Below are 17265 nucleotides of genomic sequence, written 5' to 3' on the forward strand. Positions count from 1 at the left end.
CATTTCTATTTAAAGAAATGATGCAATTGTTAATTGCGCATGCACTGCTGCATCTAAAAAAAATTTAAAGGCCTACAAATGTAGTGCTCTTCGAACCATTTATCTTTCTCCTTTGGCATTTTTGTGTAAATGCAATAATAACGGAGTTATGACTTGTAACAATTGCGTGGACCACCCTGTATAGTAGTCTGGGAGACTGTAATGTATCTGTCAGTGAGGTAGCTGTAAACTATTTTAATTAGATGTGTGTTGAGGTTAATTTGGTGGAGTTTAAGGAAGAGACCATTGTGCCAGACTTATATTGGGAAGATATTGGGAAGTCGTTCGAGGAATGTATACATGGCAACCGAGGTGTTGGTCGAGCGCTTGTGAGAGTGCGACCCCTCTGGTGGCGAGCATGGGATGCGACGCCAGAGTAGTAATCTATGAGGAATTACGCCAGTAGAAACGAGGAATAATGGTCAGGCAGAGTAGAAGAATCGCGTTCGATCTACTTCATAAATTTTTTATATCAATTTTCTCGAGAAGTCCGATGTATAGAAATTGTGTTCCACTTTTGTAAAATCAAAGGTCAACTGTTTTGGTAGATGAAATTCTCGTGAGCAGCAGTGTACGCCTAGAATTATATCAGACACGGTTATCACTTTAATACTGCATAAGCTTGGCTTTCCGTTTCAGAGATACAGCATGTGAGTTTAGGTTTATACGATAAAAAGAGAGACTCAGCAATGAGATACCCAAGTGGTACGGTAGGAATACCTCCTCAGTGGCCCTGAGAGGCCATTTATGTTTCTCTGGCTATACCGCCATTCAAAAGTTTAGAGCAACCATCGATCTTTATAGAAGTACAGAATTTTTATATTCGTACACTTGCAGTGAAAGAAAAAAATTGCATCTCAAGTTAACACGAAGCATCCAATTTGATCATTTGCTAAAATAACATAATAATTTTTGAAAGTATCAGAGTATTGGAAGTATTGTTCGAAACATCATTGCGATTCGTGGTTATTGCGCGTATCGTTTGACATTTATCAAAAGCTAATAATTTTACGATAGTTTCGAAAGAAGAAAGTTCGCGAAGTACTATTTACGAGCACATGTTTTACCGAAACTTTCCCACTGAAAATACCATATTTTACCCTATTGGAAGCCACTGTTCCTTCGATTGAAGAATATTCTATTGGAGACCCGGGGATGCATTTCGGTGAAAAGTTCAAAGCAAAATCGTTTCTATTTTGCCTTTTCCGGCGAGGACCCAATGATTTATAGACGGAACGAACGATAACTTCGGGAACTTGGAAACATTAACGTTCGCGAAAAGTTCGACTAACTGATCAGCGACAATCGATCGACCCGCATTGCTGTTCCACGTCTGGCGACGACAAAAAGGCTCGTGGGTTTTTCGCGTTCGATTCGTTAACGGATGGCACGAAACGACGTCAAAGGAACGGAAGGGAACGCGAAACTCGATTTACATTCTACAGATATACATGCGTAAACTATATTAAACGGCTGAAATAAACGATACGACGTAAATTATGTTTTCATTACGAATTGTATAGGAAGAACAATAGCTAAAAAACGAAGTGCAACACGTCGAACGTATTTTTGCCAGAGGACCAATTTGCACTTTGACGTCATGCCACGAGTTAACGGAAATGCAATTATTTTAGAACACTCAAAAATATTGTATAAACCATTTCTCTGTTACATCGATGAAAGTCTTTACACAGTCAAATTCAAAAGGAAACAATAATTTTTGCGAATGTAAACAGAATAGTGAATTCCTCTATTTGTATCGTAACCAGCCTAATCTTCGAATATTCGAACAGTCCCAGCAGTAATCGTAACGCTAAATTCTCGAATATTTCATACAGCCTCGAAACTCAGCTTCCGAAAGGTGAAATCCAAAATGGGATTCCATCTAGCTCCCGGAATGGCTTATTCTGCGTTTCTCGACGAGACGATTTTCCACATTTCTGAGCGCCTCAGCCGCGTACAGGGGATGCGATTATTATCCTTAAATCGCAGACAGATAGTTTCGACGAGTGCTTCTTGGAAATTTACGAGTGCGCCGCGTCGCTCCAAGTACCGACGAGTTTTCGCGGACGCGTTCGTTCCGCGGAGTGGCCATGATTTACGCGGTTATTATAGATACAAGACGTAGTCTAATGTGATATTCATACGCTGTAAAAGTTTTTACATTGCACCCTTACCCCCCCTTTTCTCCCTTTACCCCCTTTACGCTCGCGTCTACGTCGACGGGTGTTTCCTCTTCCTTTATCTTTTTATACGACGCGCGATACGAGAATGCACACGATCCCAGAGCGTTTCACTGCGCGCTTTAAGCAGGTGTATATTATTATACGAATGAGGTAAATACTATAGCTGTACGAGACGAGGCGCATTTGAATCGCGAAAGTATAATAAAACGATACGTTAACGACGACCGCGGTCTGGTAAATTGTGACAACTAAATCCCACTTTTCGCTGCTCGGCTGTCGCATATCGGGCCAAGATTGAGACGCTTCGAATATTTCGTAAGTATTCAAATCCCACAAATATATTTTCGGTATTTGAATAGCAATATTTAAATATTTTAATATCTGACCGTCGCTATTCGAATATTATTTGAATTTTATTTTTACTCGAACAATTGACATTAATTGTCACGGTATTGAAAAGTATACATTATACTGTTCAAATACTTTCTGCAATAAATATTCAATATTCAATATAAAAAAAATCATTATAGACCATAATGCTGCCATTTGTGGTACTGTCGCGTACCACACATTAACTTGGGACTAAAGTAAAATGTTTCATTCGCCTACTAGAGTAGAGGCGACAGAGAAGAATTTCGATAATTTGGAAAGTTCAAGCAAGGAAGAGTGTACTTATGTTCTAATTTATTACGGCTACAACCTCAAACCCCCTGGTGCTAAAACGCCCAAGTTTGTCGTGGAATAGTTCCTTACCTTCAACGCTAGATGGCGCTTATTTAACGACCTTGTGGCGACAGGTGCGTTTTCTGTCGCGAGGTTGAGCTCTACTTTACCGATTAAAGGGTTGAAGTTAGGGTTGTTATAAGAAAAAGTTAATGTTAATGTTTTTTGTTTTTGATCCCTAGGAGACGGCCAGGAGTTTGTTTAATAGTTATAAGAATAAACTCGGAGTTCTCAAGATATTCAAAAGAGTCGTACATATGTTCTAATTTATTACCTAACGTCAAATATGCACGTTCTTTTTTTTCAATATGTAAAATTGACGTGTCGGTTTTCAGTTGTTCAAGAGCGAGAAGGCAAGTGTGAGCCTTCTTCTCTCGACTCCCACGAGGCGGTTCGAAATTACTTCGGGCAGCTTCGGAGAATCGAGAAAGAGGGCATGCGTCAGTTTGTCTTTGTCGACTTTCCGAAACTCCACGAGCTCACGTACGCGTGATCTGGCATAGTGTGAGTAGTGCACCCGGTGCTCAATCTGGCATCACTGCCCGGGGCTCCGTCTGTCATGTTTGTACAGCCGGGATCCTCATTCAAAGTACGTTTGTTTGGTTAGTTTGTTTACAAGTTTTTTAAATTGTATATAACGCAATGCGTTTTATTAACGAAAGGCCAAGAACGCTTTATTGCTGTGTGGGAGTGTTTGTGCGTCGATCGCAACGTTAAAGTTTACGTCTTTCTCTCAGTATTAAATGACAAATGTAGCAAACCTAAAACTGTAAACTGTCGTTTAGATCGCTTGCTTTTTTTAAACATGTGGAGGGATGTGTAAATACTGTGTAAATAGTTGTACATTTCTACGAAACGTACGATAATTGGATTTGATTTGCTTTGGGTGAGAGAAAATTCAAATGGATGATGAGCGATTCTGATGATACCGATGTTTTACTCCTAATTCCGCCTGACCTATTCCTTGTACCATCATCAGACTCTGATGCCAATTCTGATCGCGGGAAAGCAGATTATAGCAGTGGGAAAACAGGAGTAATATCGGAACTTGTGGAGCATATGCAATCGTTAGAAAACAGAATAACTGCTATTGAATTTAAAGATACTAGCTTAGATGATACTTTGCTAAATAATTCGTTGGAATCACAAATTCACAATAACCCAGTTGTCAAGTTTAGACAGACATTACCTAGAACTAATCTCTATGTAAGTCAGAGCTGTAGCTTACAAAATACACCTGTGAAGCCTCGAAAATCCTTGTCTGTTCCAACAACTCCTAATAGTTACTCATTGTCAAACCACACTAATTTTAATCAGAATGACATGAAATTGGGGAATTGTTTTCCTATGGCTACTGGTACTAATACATCTAATGTTAATGATCATGATAAGGATAAGCACGATCATCTAATATCCCATTCTGAATCCTCTGTGGTATTACCTTCTGATTCTCGCAGTGTGGGTTTCTCGCATGCCACTGGTACTTCTACCAAAGGGGAACTTTGCTCTTATCCTCTAAAGCATTGTAAAACTACAAGTAATATGTACGTTAAACCTTCTACCAATCAATTACATTCAATGCCATCTACCTCAACTTTATTTAGCGTAACGGGACAACCGCATTTGTGCTCTAAAACTAGTATACAAAATATGGAGCTCTCTGAAGTGAATGAACTACTTCAAGAAATGGAGGCTACCGAATTAGAGCTATCAAAACGAATAAATAGTGTCTCGAAACATCAGTGTCGCAGAGAACAAAGTGATACGTTAATATCAAACCACAGCAACAATGCTTCTACTAGCAAAATTAACAATGATACACGTAAAAATTCTATTAATCGAAAATTGGAGTTTGAATTAGAAGACTCGAATGAATATTGTGATATCAGACCAATTGTATCCAAAAATATGTGTTCAAATGTTTTCCCTGATATATCTCTACCATACAATAGTTCATTTAATTTTGACGAGAGTGAGAAAATAATCTCAGAATTTAAATTATGGGGACAAAATGGACAGAAACCAACATTAAAAACTGAAGAGGTAGAAAATATAAGTGCATTAAAAAATGCAAATAATATTGATAAATTGATTGTGAATGGAAGTAATATAAAAAGAAAAGAATCAGTTATTAAACAAATTCCCTTGTGCGCAGATGATGTAAATAGTGTAAATGCAACTGCTGGTTATAATGTACAACCACATACTGCGCATAAAAATGTAGAATCTTCGTTGCTTAGTGATTTAGCACAATATACTAGTTCTCAACAAAGTAACAGTGTACAGCAAATGAAACAAATGCACAATGGAATGTGTACTAAGAGCATTGCTCATGCTTCAACAAATACAGACTGTTTTCCGAGGTATTTTTATTATAATTATAAATGAATTATCTTGTATGATGTATATCTATTGCCCTACATTTATGAGAAGATTTTATAGCTATTTATATTCTTTCCAGAAAATCACAAAGACTTTTGTCATTATCAGATTTCTGGGATAACAATAGCAATAAATCGCAAGAAGAAATGCGTCGAATTAAATTAGAAGAAGAAAAATTTCGCCGAGAGGTAAGTCAAATCTATATGAACGCGTTTTCATTACTAATCAATTTACGTAATTAGTAATATAAAATTCTACAGCATTGCGAACACTTAATTCAAGAGCTCCAAAAACGATTGTTAGAGCAACAAGAGAAGGTTGCAGTAGCACTTAGAGTAGACAATGAAAAGAACGAGTTGATCGCGCAATTTAATAATGCATGGTCAAAGCTGAAACAACGCGTTCATATTTTAGAAAATGAATACAGTGCTTTACAGACAAATATGAGAAATACAACAGAGAAGCATCAGTTAGAAATTTCAGAATTGCAATCACACATTAAACGTTGTGAAGGGGAATTATCAAAAGCTTTAGATCTAGCAGCTGGGTACAAAGAAAAAAGTGATTCGGTGATGAAGGAAAAGGTAGAGTTATTAAAAAGTCATGCTGATGAATTAGAGAATTATAAATCATTTGTACTAGAAGCAGAAACGAAATGTGAGCAAATAAAAGTGGAGAACAATAAAATATTAGAGGAAAAGAGGCAAATTGAAGAAACATTAAAAAGTCTTCAACAAGAATTGGGCAAAGAGAGATTAAAAGGTGGAGAAGTTAGAAATGAAATGAATGTTATTCATAAAGCATTAGATACTTGCGAGACAGAACTAACTGTACTAAGGCAAGTGAAAGAAAGTTTACAGTTGAAATTGAAGGAAGAGATAGATAGGAATGCAATTTTACAACAAAAACATGCTACACTACTTTTGTCAGTCGATGATGCTAAAAAAGCAGAGGTAGTTTATTAATCAGCGTTTCGTTGCATCCATGAATATTTTATTTATTGATTTGCCAACTATATTTTGCAGAAAGAGGCCAAAGATGAAACAAAATCTCTTGTGGAAGAGAAAGAAAAAATTAGGTCAGAATTACAAGAGGTTTACCAAAAACAAGTTGATGAAGTAGTGAAAGTTAAGTTAAGAGAATTTCAAGCTCAGCTTGATGTCGCTGAGTCTGAATTTCTTGAAGAATTAAAAACTCGGCAACAAGTTATTGCTGAATGTGCAGCCAGAAAAATTAAAGATATTATAGATAAGTATGTTCCCTCTTTCTTTAAGTATACCTTATAAATGTGTATTGTATATAAGCACCGTGTACAATACAATTATTAAATTATCCAGACATCGATTAGAAATAAATTTACTAGAAGAAAAACAAAAGGAAGAGAAACGGCTATGCGAACTTCAGTTAGCGCAAGCTTTACAAAAATCGTCGATTTTAGAAACGGAACTTCATTCTCAACGCGCTACTAAATCTCAGCTCGCAGAACAGCTTCATTCTGTAATGCAGAAACAATGGCTTCAAGCCTTACAAATTATATCAGGTGAAGTCATCCGATCGACTTTTATTAATAATACGATACTTTGATTAGGGTTAGCTCTACTAATAGCATAACCTCTCAGGTGGAAATATGGAAGATTTGACGCCTCTTCAAAAAATTCACGCTGAGAGATTGTTCAAGGCCCCTAAAAAATCCGAATCGATGCCAAATTGTTTCGCAAAGGTTTTTCAAGAACCAAGTAAATTAACATTGCAACCCTCGGATATAAAAAATTTTCACGATCAAGGCGAAAGTATGAGTACTATCACCCCGATCGACGATACTCCACTAACAAGTAGAAAGGAGTTAAAAGATGATCTTCGTAAATATGTAAAAATGGTAAAATTTGTTTGAAGAGAAGTATTATTTCGCGGTTAATATAAAAACTATTACGCTACTGAGATATTTTGCAGATCGCCGAGATGCAACAGTCGAGGGACGAATATTTAAAAATTAGAGAAAGCATTTCAAGCCCGCCATTGATTTGCAGAGAGGTACCACGGAAGCACTATTTGAAAAAAGAACTAAGCATAAAGGACGAAGACAGTATTATGACATGGCAACCTGCTCCATCAGAGGTAATTTGATCACTAATAATTTACGGTATGATTTTAATAACATAATAGTATTTTTTAGACTACACCGGACACTAGCGAATTCATTCCAGCTTCACAAGTTTGTACAAAGGGGGATCAACTGAAACATAAACCACCGTGGAAATGACCCACTACTTCTAGTTCGATAAATATCGATTACGGTATCGATGAAGTGGACCATATCGATATATTGCATTTACTTAGCCATACTTAAGATATATCTACGACACATATTTTTTATTCGAATAAAGTGAATTTTATACATAAATATAATAAAATAAAAAATGAATATTGTTGTTTTTTGTTATTTAATCCCATTCTCCCATTCTCTTAAATAACTGACTAAACCATTCATTAGTTCGTTCTTGTTACTACCGCATAGAGGAAAAGGATGTTCGATAAAGAATGATAAGCGGTGTATCTGCTTTTTTAGATTAGACTTAATTTATGTATGCTCGTTTTGGAACGCTTCAGACGACGGCATTACCTCACACTGTACGCGATAAGCGTATTTTTATGAGCAAATACAATTTATGTTACGCGGATGCAATGCAAATTATTAAGATAATACAGAACAAATGAAATTTGAACATTTTGAACTTTTTACATTTAAGAGACGTTGAGTCACAGTTTAGTCTTATCTGATTTCCACGATTCGTCATCGTATTTAAATCCTGAAAAATGAATCACTATTGTGAGAGTTCCTCAAGACTTAGAATTATCTGAACGCAAACAGCACCCCGAAAATAGTATTCTACGCTATGAATTCTTGAATAATTGCATTTGGACAAATATTTCCAGTATTGCGTCACATATCGTGAATCACGAAAATGATAGGATTACTTACATATGTCGAACACGTTTCCGTGCGGCGAGATGGAATGTTGAAGTTATTCAGAGAACTGTTACTGAAATGTTTATCGATAACGTTTCCTGAATAGTAAGCGCGTGAAAGAGTAGAGAACATACGGCATTCGACTCTCAAGGCGCATACTAATTGCATACACATCAGTTTAAACGACAATTATGGCGCGTCTATCTCAATGAAAATCTAAAATGTCACGATTTGTTAAACTAAATGCTGTAGAATCTTACACATTAAATCATTAAATTCTAAAACTATTGTTTGCGATATATGTCTTGCAAGAGCTGGACGCTGTATTTTCAATTTATTGTACATTTATTATTAATAGGTAAAAAGGGTTAAGGACCAAATGGAGGCTTTCAAACATGCCTTGGAGCTCCATCTTTATCTAGAAATTGAGATTTCCCTTACAATTGTCGTAAAATATAATCGATCCAACTTGTTTCTCTCAGAGACCACATATGCATCCATTATTTTAAGGCATGCATATAGTACTGTAGCATGGTCGACGTTTATCTGCGAGTTCTCCAAAGGTTTTATGTGAATCTGACAAATCTAATACTTTATATACGTCTATCGAGATAAAACTTCACCTCGAAATTTTTATCTGAGCTTTTATTCGTGACGGGCGAGCACGTATGACGGATACCAATCGCTCTATCTAGATGATGGACCGGACAAAGATTTATTCGAAGTTGTTCGAGCGACGTCGAACTGCTAGCGGAATGATCGAGGCCTCGAGAGACAGCGTTTATCGATCACCGTTCATGGAAATAAACCTCGATGGGACTCCGACGGCCGTGTTCGTTCCCTTTTACCTTGAACGAAATGCGCGCGCTCCGGTGTGCAACGGGGTCTATAATAAAAAAAAGCCCAGCAAAGATACGAAGTCGTATGCACCGAGTGCGAGCGGGAGACGAAGCTGCCTAACAGTCGATGCCCTTCTTTAGCCGTGACAACGATCACGCCTACGATCCCGGGGCCCCGTACCGAGCTAAGTCCGGCGCCAGTTATGAGGATTCTACGCGCGACGAGCAGAACAAGTTGCCGATTGAAAACGAAAGAGCACCAAGAATGCAAAGGGAGGAACGTGATAGTGTGGCCGCCACCCCCTCTACGCTCGTTGCGAAGATAGTGGTAGCCGTGAGCGCGTCCGCTCTTCATTCTGCCCGGTTCCGTGGCCTTTAGTCACCCGACCGAACCAACCGGGCAAAGAGGCAAGAAGTTCCGCGTGCGCCAAGTGGCTGTAAGCCTGAATGCAGCTAGGAGAATGCAGCCCGGAACGAGATGTTCGAGATTCTGTTCGCCGATAATAGTGCTACTGCTGCTGGCCTGCGTGATAGACGATACTGGCGGCACTTGGAAAAGGCGGGAGGACAAGACCAAGTGCCCTAAAGTCAAGGGCATACGAAATTTTGACATATCCGAGGTATGGCGCGCGCGGTATTCAAACGATTGTCTCGCTCGGCCAACGTTTACATCAGTGTTTTCCAACGCGAGGTCTACGACCCACCAGGGGGGGGGGCAATTTTTAGTACTTTTTTGGGGGGGGGGAACAATCGATGAATTAGCTTGCATTCGTAGTACAGTCAAAAAGTTGTTTTTTTTTATTCCAACAGGCGTTACTTTCTTTGTGTCGTCAAAATTTTTAAGGTGAAGCTTGATTTTATAGTCTTAGATCACTTAATGTTATTGTTATTGGCCACAATACATTCGTGACAAACACGTTGATTTTCTGTCTCGTCAAAATTTTTCAGGGATTACAGATAGAGCTTGATTTCAAAGGCTTAGATCACTCAATATCATTGTTATTGGTCACAATAGATTCGTGGCAAACACGTTGGTATTCGCGATCGATTTTTGAATGTTCTCTCAACGATTCGGAGAAAATTTCTATGCAAAATCGAAATATGTATCGCTCGTTAATATTCTGACGTTACAAATAGACGATCACAACGGATATCCGATCAATCTGTGCGCTGAATGTATAATAATAATTGTGGAGAGCGCAATTGGAACGCAATTGTTGAATACTCTTCGCGTATTGCCGCGATAACAGAAATTACTATTTCCACCTCGATATCTGTCCAGCTTCCTTTGCATCTTTGACACAATTTTCGTCATGACTATTAATTTCATACGTGTAATTATTTTATAAAATTCGATCAGAATATTTGCCAAAACGTTATGACGTCTTCTGTCTAAATATCGATGCAAACTATTGTTTCGTTCAATACTGTAACGCCTGTACGACAGACAATGAATTTGCATAAAACATCGCGAACTTTATTTCAAAGGAAGGCTCCAGGCAACTTATTTTTGGCTCTTATGCGTGTTTAAGTGAAGGCTATTTCGAACTCTTACCTTCTGTGCATATAAAACTACTTGGTACCATCAAATACCTTTGTATTTCTTAATTTAAGCCCCGTTCACAGTCTTTATTATTCAATGGAGCTTGAGTACTGATTGATCATTTCTTTAGTGACTCATTTGTGTATTCAAATTGTTTCGTCTCTTTTAATTTTTAATCGACAGCACGTTTAAATTCGCAGTAAATAATAGTACCATATTTGTCAACCTTATTTCTGTTTATTCCATCTCTTTTTTCTTTGTATTTCCCATTTATTAATGTCTATACGATTTCTAAATAAAGTAAAACGTAAGTGACATTATTCGAACGAAAGTAATTTCTTGTTAAATGCTGAGTTACGTCTAAAAGCTTCTGCAGTCAAATCTATTAAAAAGTAATCAACAAAATGAAATTATGAAATTACTTATGCATTAGTGGAGGAAATTGTATTAGTACATTAAAAACTTATTTGCCGAAGAAAAAGGTTTAGAAAGAAAAGTTTTGATCGCGTTTAGTACCATCTTGGAAAAATGGCTTCTACATTCAAATGGAAATATTTAACTAATATCGTTAAAAAGTTCGTTTCACGTTTATTGATCAATTTTTCAAATATTTTTTTAACCTTTCCGCTGCCGAATTAATCAGTGGCATTTAATTTGTATCGTATTGGTACGTATTACTGATGTGATTAAATGTGTCAGATTATAATATACCAACTAGTTGCTGCTTAAGTGAACTTAAATGAGACAGTATCTACGATGACCATCGACAACACAAAACGATCGTTCATTCTTAATAGAGTGTAATCTTGGTCGACTCCTTTCCGATAATATGTATATGAACCGAACCGTTTCCATTGATAACCCAAAAGCCACTGACGTGATACGTATTCTTAATATGTTTTCGGAGCTTTGAAAGATACATATGTTATTTTGGTAAAATCTTACTTGTCATTTTATATGTAATTCAAATTATTGGCTCTTCATGGCTAGTAAAAATTTTAGAAGTACATCCTTGGAACTTATTGAGTTGCATTTATTGAACAATGAGTGCTAGTAATATGTAATAATATTGGTGACTTCACTTGTGATTTGTGAAATTGTAAAAATCAATTGTGCATTAAAAATTTACAAGATACAACTTGTTTAATGAAAATTTCTGAATTAATAGTAAGGTTGGTGAAAGATTTTGAGAATAAGCAAGATAAAAAATTAATAAAGAATTTTTGAAGTTATAACTTCTTAGCTAGGAAGCACTATTATTAATGCCCTATTGTTAGACGGAACTGATAACGGGAACGGGCTCCTAGAATCTCGTCACTTCGAGAAACAGCAAACTATGTATAGTTTACACGTATACGCGTATGTATACACGATGTGTGACATGCTACTCTAGCTAGTCTACCAAAAATAACTTCAGTATATTTCAATATTCAGGTTATTAGAACTTTACGTATGTCGAGTTGTCGAATGGTCAGTAACGTAATCATTTCTCTTTATAAATACTATATTATATCAATTTATAACAAAGATTAGCAGAGTCAGGAAAGTACATACGCGGGTTTAATATAAATTGAAGATTAATTTTTTAAAAGCAACTAAACGAATGAAATGTAGTTTCGTCGATAATGTTGGTGCACCCATTTCATAAAAGAACAACGCTTGCATATATCGATTTATATTTTGCTTCCGTGTCGTACACAAATGCGCGTCATTAATAATTACGGACTACCAAGCATGTAGGAACAACGAGTATATTATATATACATATGTACAATTTTCATTTAAAGTAACTAATACAATTTTTAATTGAATCCCGTCGGGATTATGGCTTAATGATTGTTTCATATTCTCATTTGCATATCCCCCGATATATTATTAAAATGTTAATGCCATAATAGGATTTCAAAATTATGTTTCGCGTATCTGCATCGTATAATAAAATTTCAATTTACCACGATCTCATTGATAACTCAGTATGTTTACTCGAAAATTGTACAAATACCCTGAACATTAGTTCGACAAAATATTGGAATAAATTTTTTCAGAAGAGTATTTTCGAACGTGATAAAAGGGGATGGTGTAGAATCAAAATCATGTGAATTTAGCGTGACGAAATTTTCGAACGGTACCTATTTGGAAAAATATGTTACCAAGGTTGACCATTGATTTTCTCGTTTATTAAAGAACGTTTAGGATGAGTTCTCAATGTCTGCATCGCGGTGCAGCAGGTCGAACGTACCGTGGATGTATCGATTAACGTTTCTACGTGAACAACGGGACAATTAGGCGCGAATACCTACGCGGATTTCCCGTGAAGTTACCGTTCCGCGTTACAGCAACAAATAACATCTATTTCTTGCAGTTCCTTGGGTCGTGGTACATAGTGCAGTATTATGCAAGCTCAGAAGAGGCACTCGCGTACAGATGCATGCGAGCCGAACTTTCAATTTCGTCCGAAAGCACGGAAGTCACGATGAATTTCACTTACAGTTTTACGGACGATCCGATCAACGAACAACTCGTTGGTAACATCACCTGGAAAATTCCATCGTCCGAACTACCTGCCCACTGGGTGCACGCCGAGTATCCATGTAAGTTCTAAATATATTTTCAAAAATTCTTACACGATGTTCGCATATACGATCATAAGTGAATTTCAAATTAATATTGAATTGTTACAGTGATGATAAAAAATAAACAACAAATGAGGTATAGTCCTTGCAAGCATACATGTATTTCTTTAAAATAAAATTATTTTCGTCTATCTACACGAAGTCGAAAATTTTACGTACGAAATTTAATTTTAATTTCAATGTATACGTGTATTATTGTAACACCTGTACTTCATTTGTATTAAAAATGAAAGCAGAATTGCTACTGATTTTAATTTAATAATAATTTACTGACCGGTTGTAATATTCTAATAAGCAGTCTAATAACGCGTATTAAAAGTATTAAAACTTTACACGCGTACAGTTCCGAAGCTAATTATGTTTTCTACATAATTGAGCCACTGTTAGAAGCTGCAAAGCTTCCCCTTTGAAACGGTTTTTGGTTTATGTCGATCTGGCTTTTCGTTTTGGAAATATCTTAATTGAAACGAAGGGGTAATTTTTTTAATTCGACTATTTTTGTCTCCGTCTAACGCGTCGGACTTCTCTCTCTCTCACACGTGAGTCGCGACAGTCGTGACCAGGAAGTTGTAGTATTTCCAAGAATTTACTATTTAAGCGTGAGGTCAATGACCTAAGGAATGAAACGTAAACAAATGTTTCAAACCCTTATATCTCCGGAACTAAGTACGCTATAGACTTGTATGGACACTCGTTCTAAGAGGTATTTCACCCCCTAATGAATATGACTACTATAATTTATGCTGTCCTCTATGTTTATTTTGAAATTTACTTTGGTGCTATGTATCAAAAGAAGTTTTAGCTATTCCTATTAATTATTGTAAAACTAATTAACTTTATTGGATTTTGATTCAATTTTCAATGATGCTCTTAGAATATTATCTCGGTAATAATGTCACGTAGTCTTGGAATCATGCTGATCGATAAATCGGTAACATCTTGATTCAGTTGCTTTCAGTAAGCAAAGAAAGAAGTCTGAATTATTGAATAGAAGCTAATCCTGGCACATACAAGGTATAAAGTAGATTTAGCATCGAGTCGAAGTTACTGTCACATGTCACGGAGAACTTTAAAATCCCTTACTATTTTCGTGTTTCATTCAATATTTCTGATTCGGTTTAGAAAATGATTGCACCGCTATTAGTGATAAGACTTAAAGTTACGTAGGATTGTTTTGATAGTAATCAAAATTTGAGATATTATAGAGATATATAGAACATAAAATGTTTTTTAGATCACTGATATAATTTAAAATTTGTTGTATACGAAGACCCATCCAATTAATATCTTATCCACCCTCCGTTTATAGAAAATTTTATTATCTTTAACCTACGTTTAAGAAAAACCTGCCTGTAAAAGACTAACCATAACGAAATTCTATGTGGACACGATTTACATAAATTAAATTATTCTACTTAAATGCTAATTACGCCTGCCTATACAAGTGCTCGTAATTTGTAATTAGTAGCAGCCTGCATGAAATGGTGCATGCACGCAGCCTGCATGTGATTGGTAATGTACCTAATTAAATACCGCAGTGTTTATTTTCTATCCTATCAAAAACTAAAAGGCCACCAACCTGTTTAAATAAATACTTAATACTACGTGTGTCTTTCTTTTTTTTATAAAAAACAAAGATTTAAATATATCAAGGTGGTCTAACATCTTATGTTGGCATTTTTCTACGAGCAAATTACTTGCGTCCAGCTCGTATACTCCGAACATTAGCATCGCAAGTATCGTGCATCAAACAGTAATTAAAGTGGTTTGTTCTCATTCAATTAGATACATGTCGTTTATTAATTGGCTCTCAAGCGTCTTCTACTTATTAATTATGACTGTGTCTGGCGGAACAAGCAAGAAATAATTAATTACGAGCTTCTACGACCCACCTAAACTATCAATGCTCATGATTACCACCGGTTATAAAACCAAGTGAATAAATATCTTATAAAATTATGATAGTGAATCGTCTACAAGAAAAGGGTCCCCTTTTAGAGATATTTTAGTTCACGTGACACAAACTACCATAAGATGTTAGGTTTGTCCTATACCTCATTTGTGTATTCTCTTTTTTACAGATGAGGGTGTGTACAATACGTACGTATTAGACTCAGATTACAAATCATGGGCACTGCTCATGCACTGTGCAGAACAGAGCAAGAGTCCTCGATACTTGTCCAGTTTCATCATGAGTAGACAACCGAGTCTCGGAGCTAACGTTATTTCTTATCTTCGTGAAAAGTTACCCAGGTGGATAGCAAATATAGTAAAATTCATTTAATTATGGGAAATATGTCTAATATTATATTTTTACGCGAAGGTACGATATCGATCTGGAGTATATGTTCCCCATGGATCAGCAGCAGTGCAATAAAACGGAAGCTTCGGAGCTAGATCTGATAATTCCACCATCTACGATGTTCAGGAAAGATTACGCCTTGCGAAAACACCCGTTAAAGAAGAAACATCGACGTCTTTAAATCGAATTTTTCTATTATTATTGTCGATAGGAGGGAGTTTAGTGTGTTCTGTTCATCGCTAGAAAATCTTTTTAAAAATTGCAATTCTAAGGAGTCGTTAAATTTTTCCTGACACCTATCGAAAGTAAATTGCGAGCATATTGTTAAATTTCTGGCACATCGATTGAATATATCTCAAAAAACGCAACACACGATGTGATAAATTATGCGTTTACGCTATAATACTCACACATTACGATCAGGCTGTTAGGAATGATCACGAACTAGTCTATTAAAATATAAAGTACCCGGGTATCTTAAAGTTCAGATATGTATATGATTCGAGCGTGTGTTTATATAAATAAACTTGTGATTGAATTATGTGATTAATTTAGGTACTTAGAAGTTTAAGATGTAAAGAGTATGGCATACTTCGAGTCATAAGAAATGCATTATACGTAGCTATTAACTAGATTGTGACCTCACAGGAGCTTAAGACAGCAAGTATTTAAGTCATAATTAGGATTGCTGATACGATGAGACGTGAACTGCGAACAAAATATAGTAAAAGTTATTCATTCCTTATTTTCTTTCTACAAAGTGTTCATATTCAACCTATACTTGTATTAATAAAATATACAGTCGAATTGTAACATATTATAAATCATATAAGAAAAGTATTATTGAAATATATTATTGAATTAATCCATATTTTCTAACTGGATCTTCCCTTGTATTTATATCCCAAATCGCTAGTAACTTAGTAATTACTTACCTTAAAAAGGGGGAGGAAGTAATTCACAAGTTGGATACCTGAAAGAAAATTAATTATCCGATTTGAGTTATTAGCCCAAAAATCGCATCAGTCGTTGCGAAGAAAATCCTTAAACAGCATCGATCGTCAATTTTGTCTTCGTTTCCCTCGTCTGGTTAATCCTCGTTCTGTAACTAGAAAATTAATAACGTGGATGACCAAATGAACGTACATTCGACACTTTGGGCTAGTTTTATTAATTCAATTAACAACGTGTTATAATACTCTTCGTCTCTTCCTCTTATTTATAATTACATAATTGTAATGAACTGTTATTGTTTTCTTTAGACCCGTCGTCTTTCAACATCTTAGCGTAATTCATTCAAAGTCCACGAACACACACTTGCAGAAGCACATAGGATCATCACGATCATCACCACCACCATCAGAATCGTTATCGTAACAGTCGTCGTCAGATAATCACTCAGCGCACCTAGTACTTAGTTTTTACTGGATATGGCAGCTACAACTTATAAGAAATATTACAAAATCACTGAAGATTCGTCCTTCTTGCGTTTCGATAGTTTCTCACTCATACAACACGAACATACTAGTACGAGCTCCCCTCGAATTTCTACGCGGACGATCCTTGTCACTTAACGATTTCAGACTTGTCTTCGTGTGAATTGGGCCTGTTCGGAACATTGTCGACGTTTCGTGGGTGTTCCGTACGAGT

The 17265-nt window shown here is 36.3% G+C and overlaps 2 protein-coding genes across 3 annotated transcripts; both read left to right on the forward strand.

Moving 5' to 3' along the window:
- The first annotated feature begins 3659 nt into the window (after positions 1 to 3659).
- Positions 3660 to 7663, forward strand: LOC122396773. 2 transcript variants are annotated; one of them, XM_043395433.1, is made up of 8 exons: positions 3660 to 5311; positions 5410 to 5518; positions 5591 to 6283; positions 6356 to 6582; positions 6668 to 6870; positions 6950 to 7206; positions 7281 to 7445; positions 7504 to 7663. In XM_043395433.1, the coding sequence occupies exons 1-8, from the start codon at positions 3855 to 3857 to the stop codon at positions 7588 to 7590; spliced, it is 3198 nt and encodes a 1065-aa protein (XP_043251368.1). In that variant the 5' UTR covers positions 3660 to 3854; the 3' UTR covers positions 7591 to 7663. The 2 variants fall into 2 exon arrangements, 1 of the variants encoding a protein (XP_043251368.1); XR_006259063.1 differs by lacking the exons at positions 7281 to 7445; positions 7504 to 7663 and having other exon boundaries at positions 6679 to 6870; positions 6950 to 7089.
- Positions 7664 to 9509: 1846 nt separating this feature from the next.
- Positions 9510 to 16200, forward strand: LOC122396805 (apolipoprotein D). Its single transcript, XM_043395504.1, has 4 exons — positions 9510 to 9757; positions 13043 to 13271; positions 15395 to 15566; positions 15637 to 16200. The coding sequence occupies exons 1-4, from the start codon at positions 9599 to 9601 to the stop codon at positions 15794 to 15796; spliced, it is 720 nt and encodes a 239-aa protein (XP_043251439.1). The 5' UTR covers positions 9510 to 9598; the 3' UTR covers positions 15797 to 16200.
- Positions 16201 to 17265: the final 1065 nt, after the last annotated feature.

Source organism: Colletes gigas, unplaced genomic scaffold (genome assembly GCF_013123115.1).
Source record: "Colletes gigas isolate AHSC1104 unplaced genomic scaffold, ASM1312311v1 Colletes_gigas_Sc00008, whole genome shotgun sequence".
NCBI classification, from domain to species: domain Eukaryota; kingdom Metazoa; phylum Arthropoda; class Insecta; order Hymenoptera; family Colletidae; genus Colletes; species Colletes gigas.

Excerpts from the sequence above, each read along its gene's own strand:
- LOC122396773 (XM_043395433.1), top strand. The coding sequence starts at position 3,855 with ATGATGAGCGATTCTGATGATACCGATGTTTTACTCCTAATTCCGCCT. Across the intron at positions 6,284-6,355 it reads ATGATGCTAAAAAAGCAGAG|AAAGAGGCCAAAGATGAAAC; the intron begins GTAGTTTATTAA and ends TATATTTTGCAG. Across the intron at positions 6,583-6,667 it reads ATTAAAGATATTATAGATAA|ACATCGATTAGAAATAAATT; the intron begins GTATGTTCCCTC and ends TAAATTATCCAG.
- LOC122396805 (XM_043395504.1), top strand. The coding sequence starts at position 9,599 with ATGCAGCCCGGAACGAGATGTTCGAGATTCTGTTCGCCGATAATAGTG. Across the intron at positions 13,272-15,394 it reads GGTGCACGCCGAGTATCCAT|ATGAGGGTGTGTACAATACG; the intron begins GTAAGTTCTAAA and ends TCTTTTTTACAG. Across the intron at positions 15,567-15,636 it reads CTTCGTGAAAAGTTACCCAG|GTACGATATCGATCTGGAGT; the intron begins GTGGATAGCAAA and ends TTTTACGCGAAG.